The 16,514-nt window shown below is 43.8% G+C and overlaps 1 protein-coding gene across 1 annotated transcript in view; it reads right to left on the bottom strand.

Annotated features, from left to right (window-relative positions):
* LOC140731245 (hemicentin-1-like) overlaps positions 1–5,291 on the bottom strand; it is a 379,087-nt gene extending 373,796 nt beyond the window's left edge. The window contains 1 exon segment of the mRNA XM_073052779.1: positions 5,060–5,291. Within this exon segment, the coding sequence (XP_072908880.1) occupies positions 5,060–5,291 (232 nt within the window).
* Between the last annotated feature and the right edge of the window lie 11,223 nt (positions 5,292–16,514).

The raw sequence follows: 16,514 nt of genomic DNA, 5'->3' as shown, positions 1-16,514 counted from the left end.
TCTCATAGACTGTACAATGGGAGGAAACTTACACTAGCAGTGATGTGGTCTCCACCGGACTTTCTGGTGCACATAGACCACTGAATGGTGGGAGGGAGATCTCAGGACGTAACATAGTCACTGGATCAGTCTGACTCTCAGGGAATGAGAATGTATAGAAATCTCCAAAAATTAGCAACTTCTGAAATTAGCTCTGTCCTTGTTAACGTCAGATTAAAATCAGGTTCTGATAAACCAGCAAGTTTTTTTGTAAAGCAACCTGCTTACAAAAGAAAATTTTGAACTTTGAAGGCTATTTTTTTCAGAGATACAGCACAGTAACAGGCCTTTCACCCAACAAGCCAGCCTCACCCAGTAATACCCATGTCACCAATTAACCTACTAACCCATATGTCTTTGGAATGTGGGAGCACCCAGAGGAAACCCACACAGTCACAGGGAGAACATACAAACTCCTTATAGACAGTGACAGGAATTGTACCCTGGTCACTGGCGCTGTAAAGGGTTGACTAACCACTACACTACCATTCCGCCCTGTACAGAGATCAAACCCATGACCTTGGCGTTACTTTAACCAGCTGAGCTAACCAGGTCCATTTGTGGCGTGGGGTTGGGAGACAAATATTCCACTCTCCACCATCCCACGGCTGTTGCTCTGTGCTGAATGACTTCTGCAACGTCACTCTCTGTGATCCGGGACCTGTTTGCAATATAAATACCTCTTTAATCCCATTCATACCTCGAAGAGGAGCACAACCTTGTCATTGGGTTTGGAGGCTTGCATGCCTCAAAGACCCAGAGGGCAATGTAGGCTGGAGTCAGGGTTTTACTCTCTGGCTCTTGGTAGGGTCACCCATGCCAAACAGGTCAAAGGGCAGAGACCAGACTAAGAGTGCTCCAGGTTCAGGGGTTCTGCTCAGGGCTAACAACCCTGACTAGTAAAACAGAATTGTTATGGTAACAGCGATGAAGAACAGCAACACGACATCCGAGGCAGCGGTATTCCTGAGTCTCCACCTGGGGCTTGCGTGACAGGAAGCCCTGAACACTACCAGAGTGAGAGGTCCTTCATTGCAACCCTCGATGCCAGCAGCATGACGGGCAGTAATTAAGCACATTCATTGGAAACCAAATTCAGTGTTCAGCCAACCTCTTGCTAACTATGGTACATTGGTTCAGTTGCAGCAAACACGTACAGATTGCTACACCTCCCCTCTACTGCACTGCGCATGTTACACAGTGCATCCTTACACAAGAAACTCGAGAATCAATCGGACAGTTTATGGAACTAAGGTGCACTAAAGCAAACTACCACATGAGATCTTAATGTCATCTCCTCTTGGACATGGATAAGTTTCAAAACAATTCGATTATAAAAGCAACATCCAACTCTTGCAGCATATATTCCCTCAAGTCATAGAGCACTACAGCACAGAAACAAGCTGTTCAGCCCATCTAGTTCAGACTGACTTATTATTCTGCTGAGTAAAATGAATTGGGCTGAAGAGCCTGTTTTCCAGGCTTCATAGCTGTATGTCTGTAAATTTCTATGGTGGGTCTTGAACCCACAACCTCCTGATTCAAAGGCAAGAGTGCTACCCACAGAGCCTTCCTCTGTTGCTAACCCTACACTTTTCCCCTTCAAATATCTATCTGGGAAAATATTAATGAACATGGAAGCCAGCACACACAGATTAAGGATAATTTTGCTTTAAACCAAATTGTACAAACCCATCTAACGTCACTGTGATGGGATCTAGAGACGTTTCTAGTGCACTATGATTATATTTTTGCCTCCAGCTGTAATAAATCATATCACATCATTCAGTAAACCTAGTAATGTGACCCATTATGTTTTGTGCCATTGTTGGCAAATATCCAATTGGTCTGATCCATCCAATTCCACTACATAGGAAACTCAGCCGCCAATGGAGGAGAGAGCAGTGCAGCTTCCAGCACCAAGAATTACATCATCCCTTGAACTGATGAAATCTGCAAAGCACCTTGGGAAGGGAAGATAGGCAAAGTTGCTGCAGCCATTGGTTCAAGGGCAAACAGACAGCTGAACATCTGAGACGAGGTTGCAGTACTTCCTTTCTATATAACAGGGAGAAAAATGTCAAAGGCATTTTACAGCTCTGGTGGCACAGATAGATAGACTTTTCAGATGCATCTCAATATGTTCACGAATGAGAGGGAAATGGAAGGGTATGTGCAGGCAGAAAGGATTAGAGTAGTTGGTCACTTGATTACTAATTTAATTAGTTCAGCGCAACATTGTGGAGTGAGGGGCCTGTTCCTGTGTTGTACTGTTCTATGTTCATTGAAGTGATGCCCCTGATCAAATGCATGGCCAAAGCGGAATGTCGTAAAGGATGTCTTAATGAGGAAAGAGAGATAGAGAGGGGAATGGGTTTGGAAGGGTTTTGGGGTGAAGGTTAACTTGGGGTGAGGGCAGCTGAAGGTACAGCAAAAGGGGCATTTGGCAGATACTTCAGAGATCTGAAGGTGTGCAGAAGCGACAATGGGTTATAACGTTAAGGCTGGACAGAAAGTAGGATTTGACACAGTGAGAAAGCTTTAATATCAAAAATCAACCAACAAGCAGGGCACCTGGTGAATGGAACGGTACAAATGTATAACACAGGTAGCAGAGTTTCAGACAATCCTGTTTTCAAAGAGTAGAACCAGGGAGATCAGCGTACAAAATATATCAAGAATGGAAGTAACAGAGAGTCATAGAGTCATGGTAGAAGACATTGGTGAAGCCTAAGTTGGAGTATTGTGTGCAGTTCTGATCGCCCCTCTACAGGAAAGATTGAAAGTGTGCAGAGAATATTTTACAAGGGTGTATTCAGGACTCGAGGACCTGAGCTATAGGGGAATGTCAAAGAGGTTCCGAAGAGTGGAGGATAATGAGGGGAGATGTGATAGAGGTATGCAAAGCTATGAAGGGTACACAGAGGGTTAATGGTTGGGTGAGGCTAGAGCCAGAAGTTATGTGTTAAGGATAAAAGGTGAAATGTTTAAGGGGAAACTTCTCAACTCAGAGGGCGGTGAGAGTGTGGAATAAGCTGCCAGAGAAAGTGATGAATGCTGGTTTGATTTCAATATTTAAGAGAAATTTGGATCGGCAAATGAATGGGAGGGATATTGAAGGCTATGGTCCGGGTGCAGCACAATGGGACTGGACAGATTACTGGTTTGGCATGGACTGGACGAGACTATTTCTGTGCTGTGTATAGGGGATGAGGGTTTCTGCAGGAAGTGAACAGCATCAAAGTCAGAAGATGTTAACAAAGATACCTTCATGTGCTCTTCAAGTTGCCCTGAAGACTAAGTTCCAGGTTCAACTCTGTTCAGGCGCGGCACCAGGGACGCAAGCAGTCTGTTCCCTTTCACTCATCTGAGTTTGTGAGAGCAACGGGAAAACGCATCTCCCACCTTCCCGATGTTTATTTGTCGGCCAATTTGTGGGCGTTGAAGGGGTCAAATGAGGTCGTGGACGGTGCAAACGTTTTTGGATAATATTACCAAAAGCAGTGCCGAGACGAGAAATAATTGGGATGAGTTTCAAGAACATCAGAGCTCACAGTGTTTCAGTGACCTTCCAACTCTCACAAGATACAGAGAGAGGAACGGAGCCAATGCAGTTTTGGTCACATCCATTTGCAGTTGTTGGAGGCACATGGTGGACTATGTTACAGGCCGCCGAAAATCTGTAGGGATGAAGCGGGGCTGATCTCACTGACTACCTTTGACAGTACCGGTCAGAGCTAGAAAACCTGATTCAAACATCAGGAACTTTGCGCGAGAGGGCAGGAAGGGTGGGAAGACCAGAATAGGCTGAAGAGATTTGGGGGTGGGGTGGGGGGGGGAGTGTTGGAAATGCAGCTGCAAACAGACGGTCAGAGGTTGTTGAGCTGATCTGACAGATAGACTGAGAAGACCATATCCGTGAGCATGGAGAGCGGGAAGGGAAACACCGGCGTAGAGCTAAAAAAAAACAGACGTGGCTCCTTCTCGCTCTCAAAAGACCCCGACCGCTGAAGCCAGCATTACACCCTCCCCCCAGCTTCACCTCGGTCAAAATCCCTGTCAGGGGCTTTAACTGAAATAACGATCACGCGAGCAGGAAATGATCGGCTGAACCATATCCTGAGAAATACAGCCTAAGCGAGGCATACAAGTGCCTGGAAGAAGGTGTAATCAATCCTTCTATCGCCTGAGGAAATACCGTGATCTTGCTGACTGCTTTCCATTGCAAATATTTTCCCGAAAGCGTTAACTTTTTACTGCTTCATTCAAAAAGGTGGGAAACGGATCTAGTTTTAAACCTGCCTGCGATCAGACCAACCCGATCGCGCCCTGTTCATTCAAACTTTCAGGAGGAAATGTGGGAGCTGATGGAGCCAACCTCTCCCTGAAACATGGCAATCCAGTGGAAAACTATTCTCCCCGTACAGCCCATGCCTCACGCACTCCTTCATCCGCTTCTCAGTCACTCACTCCCTCACTCTCGTGTCCGTCCAACTTCCTCTCTCCCACACCCTCAGTCTCTCTCCTCCACCATCGTCTCTCCCTTCATCATCAACCTTCCCTCACTGACACACCCTCGTTTCCCGCCACTTCGCCCAGCAACTCTCCCTCCATCAAAGACCTTCGCTTTCCTTCCAAACTCGATCACCCTCCACTCCTTCAGCATCCCCTCACTCGCCTCTTCTCCCTCTTTCCCTTCCATTATCCTCCCTCCAACTGTCTCCACAACTTTTCCCTCTATCATGTTCTCTCTCCATATTTCTCCCTCCTTCCCTCCACTCCATCTACTTTCCTCTTTCCTCTCCTTTTCCTTTCTCTCCCTCTCTTCCCCCTCACCCTCTCTTCTATCACCCTTCCCTCTCTCCCCCATTTTTCCCTCTTTCCCTCCATTCTTTCACCTACCCTCCTTTCTCCCCCCTCTCTATGGCCCTCCATCACCCTCCCTCCCCAGTCTACTTCATTGCCTCCAGTAGCCTCCCTCCATTCCACACACCCTCCCTCCATCATCAGCCTCCCTCACCTGGGTCGTGGAAAGGCACCAGCGCGAAGTTGGACACGGGGTTGCCGGGTCTACCCAAGGTGCTCTCCAGGATTTTCGCCGCCCCCTCCATGACCTGCAGCAGGTCATCGTACATGGAGCCGGTCACATCGAAGACGAAGGCGAGGGTGGAGGCTGCCTGCCAGCGGGAGCTGGGCTCGGCCGCCAGCCGCGGGAGCGAGCACACGGTCAACAGCCAGAGACCGAGAGCCATGAGCAGACACTATTCCCGGCTCATCGCAGCCTCTCCGGAGCCCTGTCAGTGCGATCCAAGACTTCCCAAAAACTTCCCAACTCCGCCGTTCTCTTCCCCGGGTCCTAGTGCCCGCCGGGTGAGTGGGAGGAATAGATGAATGAGAGGCCAAGGAGGGGGTTTAAACTGGTTTGAAACCAGAGACAAAAGGCACACGGAAGCCAAAGGGGTGGGAATGGGAATAAAGGAAAACCGCGGGAATGTTAGGAAGCCGCCGGGGGTGGGGGGGGGGGGGTGGAAACGAGGGGATGGCAGATTATTGGGGCGTGGGTGCAATCGGGAATAGTAGAACTGGATAGGTGGTTCTCTTAAGGTCACATTATCAGAGAATGGGACAAAGCTGAAGCAGGGATAAGCTTTAAGCCATTCTGCCCCTCTAGGGCTGATCTAAACCTCAATTTGCTCCACATCATTTTATTCCTGCAAATATTCTTGGAACCTTTGCCTTTAGCAATCCCTGACGAGACCACGTTCCAGGGTTCGATCACCTGACTGTGTCTTTCCCCGCTCCGTTCCCCAAGCTTTCCATATGAAGTGGACGGACTCCTGTCAGTCGGCGCAGTTCAAACACAGAACCAAGAGAAACAAGCAGCCCTCGTTCAGGAGAAACCTGCACTGACCTGCCGGGTTCCTCCAGCAGTTTGTGTGTGGTACTGACGGTGTTCTGTTCACTCCTTGGGCTTGTAACTTTATGGATTACGGGTTCATAATGTAATGTTCTTACGGTAAAGTTTGAACCTTGTCCCCCCATCAGTCCTTCTCAGCTTTGGCTGAAAGAAGACACGGGTTCCGGCTGTATGCTGAGGACACGCACTTTTAACTCGCCTGCACCTCCACTCCTCCAAATTGTCAGCTGCCCTGACACTCGGTATTGCATGCGCAGAATTTGCTCCAGCTAAGTATCGGGAAAACTAAAGCCAATGTCTTGATCCATTGCGTGGCCAAGAACTCCAACTCTAGCAACAGTTGGAGGATGAATCAAACCGTGTCCAGCCTTGGCGTCATGTTTGCCTCAGCCGAGAACTGAATCCCATATCAATGCCATCACAAAGCCTCATTTTCACCCTTCAACCTCATCCAACTCCACCTGTCTCAGCTCACCTGCTGCTCAAATGCTTATTTCTGCTCTTGTAACCACTGGGCTCTCAGAAAACTCGGCTTCATCCAGATATAGGTGAACACATCCTAATTCGCATCAGACCCCATGCAGTCGCCACTATTTAGCTCGTGTCCTACTCTAACTCTCAATTATTTAACATTGTTGCTGTTTCTTTACGCGCCGTGCGGCGCATTAAACTTCTTTTTTCACGCCCAACCCAGCACAGATGAAAATGAGGCGGTCGGATTCGAACCCGAGACCACTCGCCTCGAAGTCTGATGCTGATACCACTACACCACTGCCCAGAAATTATTTAAAGTTTTTTTTAAAAAATTCTCATCATTGCTTGCAGTCTCTGTGGTCCTGACCTTCCCTGTCTTAGAGATCGCAACCCTTCCCCCACCACACCGCTCTATAAGTTTGAAGATCTGTCTACTTCTCCAGCTGGGACCTCCAGCTCATCCTTGAATGCACTTGTTCCACCAGCCTACTTCAAGCCCTCAGCTACCCTGGCCCTTCTGCTTTCACCCTAAAAGCCCCCTGCCTCTCCTTCCTACTTTATAACGCTTCTAATGATGCTTTTTGAGCAAGTGTTTTTGTCAGAGACCCAATATTTCAACATGGGTACTGCTCTTGCTTTTGTGTGGTAACACTTAGTCATGGAACACGAGAACACAGAATTAGGCCCTTTGACTCATATAGTCCATGCCAAACTATTAATCAGCCGTCCCACCCATCTGCACCTGCGGGGACCATAGCCTCTATACCCTGCCCACCCATGTAACCATCCAAATTTCTCTTAAATGTTGAATATCCATCACTTCCACCAGCAGCTCACTCACTATCCTCTGAGCCAAGAACTCAGACTTCCCTTTCTTTTTGAGGATGTGACTAAACACGTTGATGAAGGAAGAGCAGTAGATGTAGTGTATACGGATTTCAGCAAGGCATTTGATAAGGTACACCATTACGAGGTTTATTGAGAAAGTAAGGAGGCATGAGATCCAAGGGGACATTTTTTTGTGGATCCAGAACTGGCTTGCCCACAGAAGGCAAAGAATGGTTGTAGACAGGTCATATTCTGAGTGGAGGTCAGTGACCAGTGGTGTGCCTCAGGGATCTGTTCTGGGACCCCTACTCTTCAAGATTTTTATAAATGACCTGGATGAGGAAGTGGAGGGATGGGTTAGTAAATTTGCTGATGACACGAAGGTTGGGAGTGCTGTGAATAGTGTGGAGGGCTGTCAGAGGTTACAGCGGGACGTTGATAGGATGCAAAACTGGGCTGAGAAGTGGCAGATGGAGTTTAACCCAGATAAGTGTGAGGTGGTTCATTTTGGTAGGTCAAATATGATGGCAGAGTATCATATTAATGGTAAGACCCTTGGCAGTGTGGAGGATCAGAGGGATCTTGGGGTACGTGTCCATAGGATGCTCAAAGCTGCTGTACAGGTTGACTCAGTGGTTGGAAAGCATATGGTGCATTGGCCTTCATCAATCATGGGATTGAGTTCAAGAGCCGAGAGGTAACGTTGCAGCTATATAGGACCCTGGTCAGACCCCACTTGGAGTACTGTGCTCAGTTCTGGTCACCTCACTACAGGAAGGATGTGGAAGCCATAGAAAGGATGCAGAGGAGATTTACAAGGATGTTGCCAGGATTGGGAAGCATGCCTTACGAGAATAGGTTGAGTGAACTCGGCCTTTTCTCTCTGGATCCACGAGGATGAGAGTTGACCTGATAGAGGTGTATAAGATGTTGAGAGGCATTGATTGTGTGGATAGTCACAGGCTTTTTCCTAGGGCTGAAATGGCTAACACAAGAGGGCACAGTTTTAAGGTACAGAGGAGATGTGAGGAGTAAGTTTTTTACGCAGAGAGTGGTGAGTGTGTGGAATGAGCTGCCGGCAACGGTGGTGGAGGCAGATACGATAGGGTTTTTTAAGTGGCTCCTGAATAGGTACATGGAGCTAGAAAAATAGAGGGCTATGGGTAACCCTAGGTGATTTCTAAAGTAAGTATGTGTTCGGCACAGCATTGTGGGCCAAAGGGCCTGTATTGTGCTGTGGGTTTTCTATGTTTCTATGGGTTTTTTTAAAAACATTTCATCTTTCACTCTTAACCCATGACTTCTAGTTCTCACCTCACCCAACCGAAGTGGAAAAAGCCTGCTTATATTTACCCTATCTATATCCTTCATAATTTTGTATACTTTTATCAAATCTTCCCTCATTCTTCTACATTCTAGGGAATAACATCCTAACTTATTCAACCCTTCCCTACATCTCAAATCCTTAAGACATAAGAGCATAAGAAATAGGAGCAGGAGTCGGCCATCTTGCCCGTTGAGCCTGCTCCGCCATTTAATAAGAGCATGGCTGATCTGCCCATGGACTCATCTCCACCAACCTGCCTTTTCCCCACAATCCTTCATTCCCCTACTAATCAAAAATCTATCCAGCCTTGTCTTAAATATATTTACTGAGGTAGCCTCTACTGCTTCATTGGGCAGAGAATTCCACAGATTCACCACTCTCTGGGAAAAGCAGTTCCTCCCCATCTCTGTCCTAAATCTATTCCCCCGAATCTTGAGGCTGTCTCCTAGTTCCAGTCTCATCTACCAGTGGAAACAACTTTACTGCCTCTATCTTATCATAATCCTGGAAAATTCATTGTAAATTCTCTGAAGCTCCTTGGGGTGTTTTTGCTTAGTTCAATTCATAAAATAAATTATAGTTGTCATTTTACCGAACTCAATTTGGGACATCAGGGAGCATTTTTGCTGTGAATCTATTAGAGGGTCGGCTGGCTAACTCAGGGACATGTTGGTTTTCGTATGGAAGAGCTGTCCACCAGTGAATGTTGCAGGCTGGTACACTCTATGGTCAAGGACTAGGTGCATTGGAGTTAACTCCATCTGCTCTAAAGGCTCCACCAACAATGGGCCCCATGCCATTGCATATTGAAGACCAATGATAAAACAAATCTCACAACTGTTTACTTGAGGAATCTACATAAAGGAAAATTGTTACTGTGCTGTTATAAATGGAAAGATAGGTTTAACCTGAGAATAGAAGCAAATGAATGCATTGTACTATCTGTTTACAAATTTAATGAATAAATAATATTATATTCTGGCCAACAAAACCTCAAAGAGGCGTGAAATTCTTAGGGATCGCCCCAGGTGTATGGGGTTGAGTAGGATCCGGGAATAGCCATGATGGAATGGCAGGCAGGACTCAACAGGCTGGACGGCCAAATTCTGTCTTATGGTCTAAAAGATGATCATTTCAACACTACAAAGACTTTTCTCCAGGGTGGAAATGGCTAATACAAGGGGGCATAATTTTAAGGTGATTGGAGGAAAGTTTAAGGGGAATGTCAGAGTTAAGTGCTTTACATATAGTGATGGGTGAATGGAACACCCTACTGGGGGGTTGGTAAAGGCAGATACATTAGGAACGATTAAGAAATTCCTAGATAGACACATGGTTGATAGAAAACTGGTGAGTTATGTAGGAGGGAAGGATTAGATTAATCTTAGAGTATGTTAAAAGATTGTGGGTTCAGGGGCCTGTACTGCTGTGGTGTTTTATGTTCTATATTTTATATTGAAAGTGTACAATCTATGTTATCTGTAACAGCTACTTACATGAATCTCTTCCAGATGGTTCAAATTCTGTTTCTTACTGTACTCGCGCACTGTAATCCACCAACATATAATCAGTGGCTACCTTATTAGGTACACCTGTATGCCTAGTCGTTAATGCAAATACCTAATCAGTCAATCATATGGCAGCAACTCAATGCATAAAAACATGCAGATATGGTCAAGAGGTTGTTGTTCAGAACCAAACATCAGAATGGGGAAGAAATGTGATCTAAGTGACTTTGACCGTGAAACGATTGTTGGTGCCAGACAGGGTGGTTTGAGTATCTCAGAAACTGCTGATCTCCTGGGATTTTCATGCACAACAGTCTGTAGAGTTTACAGAGAATGGTGCAAAAAACAAACAAAAAAAAAATCCAGTGAGAAGCAGTTCTGTGGGCAAAAACACCTTAAAATGAGAGAGGTCAGAGTAGAATGGCCAGACTGGTTCAAGCTGACAGGAAGGCAACAGTAACTCAAATGTCCATGCGTTATAACAGTGTTGTGCAGAAGAGCATCTCTGGATGCACAACACATCAAACCTTGAAGTCGATGGGCTTCAGCAGCCAGAAGGTACCTGATAAAGTAGCCACTGAGTGTATTTGTCCTTACATTGTAAAAGGTTCCTCAATGCTTCTTGATGCTATTTCCATAGAACACTGAAGAAATTTTGCCATTTACCACATGGGTCATCCAGCCCCTGAGACACTTTTTCAGCTGAGAGGACTGTGAAGAACAATCCATTGCTGAAGGGTTCTTGTGTTACGTCTTAAATTCACCAATGTAGATAATTCCTCAAATTTCAGTCTGAGCACAAGGACGCATCTTCAGCTTGCTGAGATCTGGATTAATTGTCAGAATGCAACTTTTGTATTTTAAATTAGAAGCATTGTGTGGTGTCAGATTCTTATGGTCTGAGACAGAATGAATTCTATTTATTTCCTGGAAATGTGGAGCAATTTTAGTTACTGTAACAATTCTCTCCTGAATGCATCCTGGGAGAGACATGTCTTCATTTCAATGTCATATGGAACATGCTAATTACTTAACAATTGTTAGAGGGCACAAAAATGGTAGAATAATTAAATCTCTATTCTTGCATGTATAATTATCACAAGCTCTATAATAACCATCTCATTGGCAGAATCCCACAAGTAAATTTCTCTTTTGCTTTGCTAATTTCAAGGGATGAGAGGCACACAGTACCTCTTGTGCCTAATATGGTGGTCACTGAGGTGGTCTTCTGCTGTTGGTTCTCAAGGTTTGATGTGTGGTATGCTCTTCTGCATACCACTGTTGTAACACATGGCTATATGAGTTACTATCATCTTCCTGTCAGCTTGAAGCAATCTGGCCATTCTCCTCTGACCTCTCTCATTAACAAGGTGTTTTGGCCCACAGAACTGCTGCTTACTGGATTTTTTTGTTACCATTCTCTGTAAACGGTAGAGAATGCTGTGCATGAAAATCCCAAGAGATTAGCAGTTTCTGAAGTACTTAAACCACCCTGAACAATCATTCCACAGTCAAAGTCACTTAGATCACATGTCCTCCCCATTCTGATATTTGTTATGAACAATTACTGAACCTCTTGATTATGTCTGCAAGCTTTTAAGCATTGAGTTGCTGCCACATGATTGGTTAATTAGATATCTGCATTAACAAGCAGGTATACAGGTGTACCTAATAAAGTGGCCACAGTGTATAACTTGGACACATACAGTCTTTAGGAATTCTTGTTAGCCTGGTTACACTATGCACTGTTACTGAACATAACAATTAAAACATTAACTCTTTCACTGCTTAAAGACTGTCAGGGTTATGTAAATACTCAATGCAATCTAATCTATTGATTTGTTTCTATTGATGTTTAATCTCAAGAATGGGACTAATCAGAAATCTGAGAGTTTCCCTTGAGTGGAAAATCTTACAAGAATTAGTGGATATGGCACAGTTCATCAAGGGTAAAGCCCTCCCCACCATTGAGCATATCTACATGGAGCATTGTCACAGGAAAACAGCATCTATTATCAGGGACCCCCATCACCCAGGTCAGGTTCTCTTCCCACTGCTACCCTCAGGAAAAAGGTACACAAACTTCAGGACTCACACCTCTAGGTTTAGGAACTATCAGGCACTTGAACCAAAGGGGATAACTTCACTCAACTTCACTTAGCCCATCACTGAAATGTTCCGACAACCTATGGACTCACTTTCAAGGACTCTTCATCTCATGTTCTTAATATTTATTGCTTATTTAATTCTGTTATTATTTTTTTCTCAGCTCAAGCTGGTAAAACCTGAGGTACAGGCATAGCCAAGCACACTAATTTGCCAATTGCTAGGAACTTTTAGACTATTCTAGTGGTGTTTAGTATTGTGTCTTTCTGAAGATTTACATAGATATTACTGTGTAACACTAATTGTTTAATGCTATTTTGTATTGACTTTGAGATGACACCAGTTGTAGATATTACTATTGGGACAATGTTAGGAAGTCATTCCTACCTGTGGCCATCAAACTTTACAACTCCTCCCTAGGAGTGTCAGACACCCTGAGTCAATAGGCTGGTCCTGGACTTATTTCCACTGGGCATGATTAACTTATTATTTAATTATTTATGGTTTTATATTGCTATATTTCTTCACTATTCTTGGTTGGTGTGGCTGTAACGAAACCCAATTTCCCTCGGGATCAATAAAGTACGTCTGTCTGTCTGTCTGTATACCCTGTTCATGTTCCAAAGTCTTGCAATTTCCTCTTTTAATTCAGCATATTTCTGGTGTTTTTCACTTATTAATTTATGTAAGTTATGTGTGTTTGGAATGGCTATATCTATTAAATAAGTTATTCTTTTATGTTTATCCTGTATTATTATATCAGGATAGTTATTATGGGTTGTCCTATCTGTATTAACTGTTTGTTGATAATATAATTTGTGGTATTCTGACTCAAAACTGGATCAGACTTATATTTATAGTAAGTTTTGTTGCTCATTAAGTTTTAACTCATTTATGAGTTTGTATTTTAAAGCAAAAAGTAGAAGTGGTAGAGGCAGGTTCGGTATTGTCATTTAATAGGTATATGAGCAGGAAAGGAATGGAGGGTTATGGGCTGAGTGCGGGTCAGTGGAACTAGGTGAGAGTAAGCGTTCGGCATGGACTAGAAGGACTGAGATGGCCTGTTTCCGTGCTGTAGTTGTTATATGGTTATAAAATTTTGATGAATGATGTTTGCCACGTGCCTGTGTAAGTAATCAGATTGTGTTAAACTGCTACCGGATCCAGTAATGTGTTGGATTGTTTCTGGGTTTTTTTGAAGCATTTTCTACATTTATCATCTTGAATTTGTTGGTCTTTTATTATGTATTTTTGATCATTCTTTTGTGCTACCCACCTGGACCTGTATTGCCACAAGGAACCCTTCTGTTTCTGGGCAGAGGTCTCTGACTTTGAGCTAGGCATTCGACACTTCCTTGTCAACATCTAGTCTGCTCAGATTGTGGGGGATGTCTTCCATAGAGGGTTATGTTCTTTTATTGGTTAACATTTTCTCCAATAGTAATAATGTCTTCATTTTTCTGGGTTATGGTTTCATTTCAGTTTAGTGGTATATCTGGAATTGCATATGCTTGTCTGGAGTCCTGATTCCTGTATTTGTTGATGAACATATATCCTTATAAGTTTTACCTGACTGTTGTGAAGATTTTTAATGTCTGTTATTCCTCTTCCCCCTTCTGTTGTAGATAGTGTTAATCTAAGCACATTTGAACGTACATAATGTTTTCTGAAATTTGTCAGTTCAGTTCTTATTTTTCTATGTAAATTTTCCAGATCGGTTTTGGACAAAGACATTAATATAGGTATAGTGAAAGTGTTTACTGCCTCTGTTATATTTTTATTATGGATCTCTGGCAGATTTTCTTCCAGAAAATCCTTCCAAAGCCTTAAAGTGATTTCCATCAAAAGATTTTCCTTTATCGCACTACAATCTATTTTCTTTCCTTGCTGATATCTCAGATATTTATGTTTCATATTCATCCTTTGGTTGTATTGTATCCTGCTGCTGTTTTGTATTCTATTGGCTCTATTGCACCTTTATGTTTAATGTTCTGTATTTATCCAGTCCAAAGTTCATGTTTATATCTTTCAAAAATAGTTCTACTATTTGAATTAATTGCTTTAGTTTAACTGATGAAGGATGTAATAATAATTATTATTATTATTTATTTTTGTATTTGCATTTAGTTGTCTTGTGCATACTGGTTGAACGTCCAGTTGGTGTGGTCTTTCACTGATTCTATTAAGATTATTATTCCATTGTGGATTTATTGAGTATCCTGCAAGAAAATGAATCTCAGGGTTGTATATGGCCACATATAAGCACTTCGATAATAAACTCACTTTGAACTTTTGCTCATTGGTCAGACATTTTCAGGAGCAATTGTTTTGGAGTTCTTGATCATTCCCAGTGCATGTCCCAACAATACAAGGTCTAGTTTTTCTTGTGTGCCCTCAAACCTTGGACACTTTGTAAGCAAACTCCAGTTTTACAAAGAAATTAACATTAATGGGCATGTTTTTAATGGACAAAGAAAGCAGGAAACCTGTTTCTCCAGGTGGATACTAACAAGCAACAGGTGTAATCTTGCAATGGCTACACCTACCTCTTGTCCTTCTGTGTTCCATTTTGTGTGATTGTACCTTTCAAATTCAAACCTGTAAAGCAGTCTGCTGGGGGAGGGGCAGACAGCTGTGGGCATCTGCGGGATTGGTCAGGAACTTTATTAACTTCTTTCATAAAGGAAAAGACAACAGACACACACATCTCTGCCAGGAATTACAGGTATGGGGGGATTACAACTTCTGTAGTTTTGGTTATGTTCAGCCCCTAAAGGTGAGAATCTGAACACTTAGACTTCTCGACAAATCAGACTTGCGTCTCATTGGCATAACAGATTGTGCTGGGGTGGGCCCTTTACTTGTCTCACTCAGTGTCAATCATTCTTTTCACATGCCCACTCTCTTCTTCTTCTTCTTAAACCCATCACCCCTAATGGGGCTTTGGCCACGGACAGCAGCTCGCTAGAGTCCTCAGTCCTGGGCCAAAGGTTGATTGGCCTTGCGGCTTCTGCTTCCATCACATGACTACAACCGTCTTCTAGGCAAAGGTCCTCCCTCTCCCGGGGATGAGGTGTTTGGAGCTTTTGTTGGCATTTCTGTAGCTCTGGTGTTTACAGAGCCCCATGCCCAATCCTCCTCCTTTTGCAGCTGGCCTTGAGGCCATCTATGGCAGAGTTATGTATAATCTGTTTGATTTCCAACTTTGATCTCACTTTGGTTTCTTTATGGAAATGTTCTGCTGTTTTATTTTACCATTCTCTCTCCTGCTTTCTTTTGTCAGTCATTGGGAGCAGCCCTGGTCTAGATCAGGTCAGAACCACAGCCTTGGTGGCAAATCGCCTCGTTCCTTCCTTTCACTGTACAGCAGAGTTGGATCCAGCTTTCTGTACTGAGAATCAGATGATGCAAGTTCTACAGCTAACATAACTGTCTCCGATGTGTAACAGGGCTGTTCCCAATCCCCCACACTATAGAATGATTCAAGGAAAAATCAACTAAACTTCACAGAGGCTACCTTAACTACCGAGTGTTTCCAGCATCTATTTTTTTCAAGGGGGATCCTCAAGGGAACTTCTTCACTCAGAGGATAGTGAGAGTGTGGAATGTGCTGCCAGTGATAATGGTGCATGGAGGTTCGATTTTGGCATTTAAGAGAAATTTGGACAAGTACATGGATGGGAGGGATACGGAGGGCTATAGTACAGATGTAGGTTGATGGGAGCAAGCAGATTAAGTTTGGCAGAGACTAGATGGGCTGAAGGGCCTGTTGCCAAGCTGCTGTGCTCTATAACTACTGAATAATCTGTCACAGTAACGTGGTGACTTAGATTCAATGTTTGCATCTGCTTTTACTGGAGTTGCCCATGTATCAGCCCGACCGCACTGGGTCGTGTGCTTATCTTTTGGGTCCAAAGGTGCAGGCACAAGTGTCATTCATTAGAATGAGACGCAAACCTTTAAATTACAGTTCTGTACAAAGGGATTGTTACATTAACAGAAGTGATACTTTCAGTCAAGACTCAGCCAGGTTTTTGCAGATGAGTATAGAGGATCCCCAAGGCACATTTCACAAAGTACTTTACTGTCAAAGAACCAGGGTCAGTTTTGTAGATTTGATTAGCTTTATTTGACATCGACAATGAAACATCGAAACATGCAGTGAAATACATTTTTTACATCAATGACTAACACAGTCCGAGGATGTGCTGCAGGGACAACTTACTAACCCTAACCCATACATCTTTGGAAACTGGGAGGAAACTGTAGCGCCTGTAGGAAATCTATACATTCACAGGACAATGTACAAACTCCT

The sequence above is a fragment of the Hemitrygon akajei genome, chromosome 7, assembly GCF_048418815.1.
Source record: "Hemitrygon akajei chromosome 7, sHemAka1.3, whole genome shotgun sequence".
Lineage (NCBI taxonomy): Eukaryota > Metazoa > Chordata > Chondrichthyes > Myliobatiformes > Dasyatidae > Hemitrygon > Hemitrygon akajei.
The sequence above is the reverse complement of the archived record's forward strand: the minus strand, read 5'-3'. Positions and strand labels throughout refer to the sequence as shown.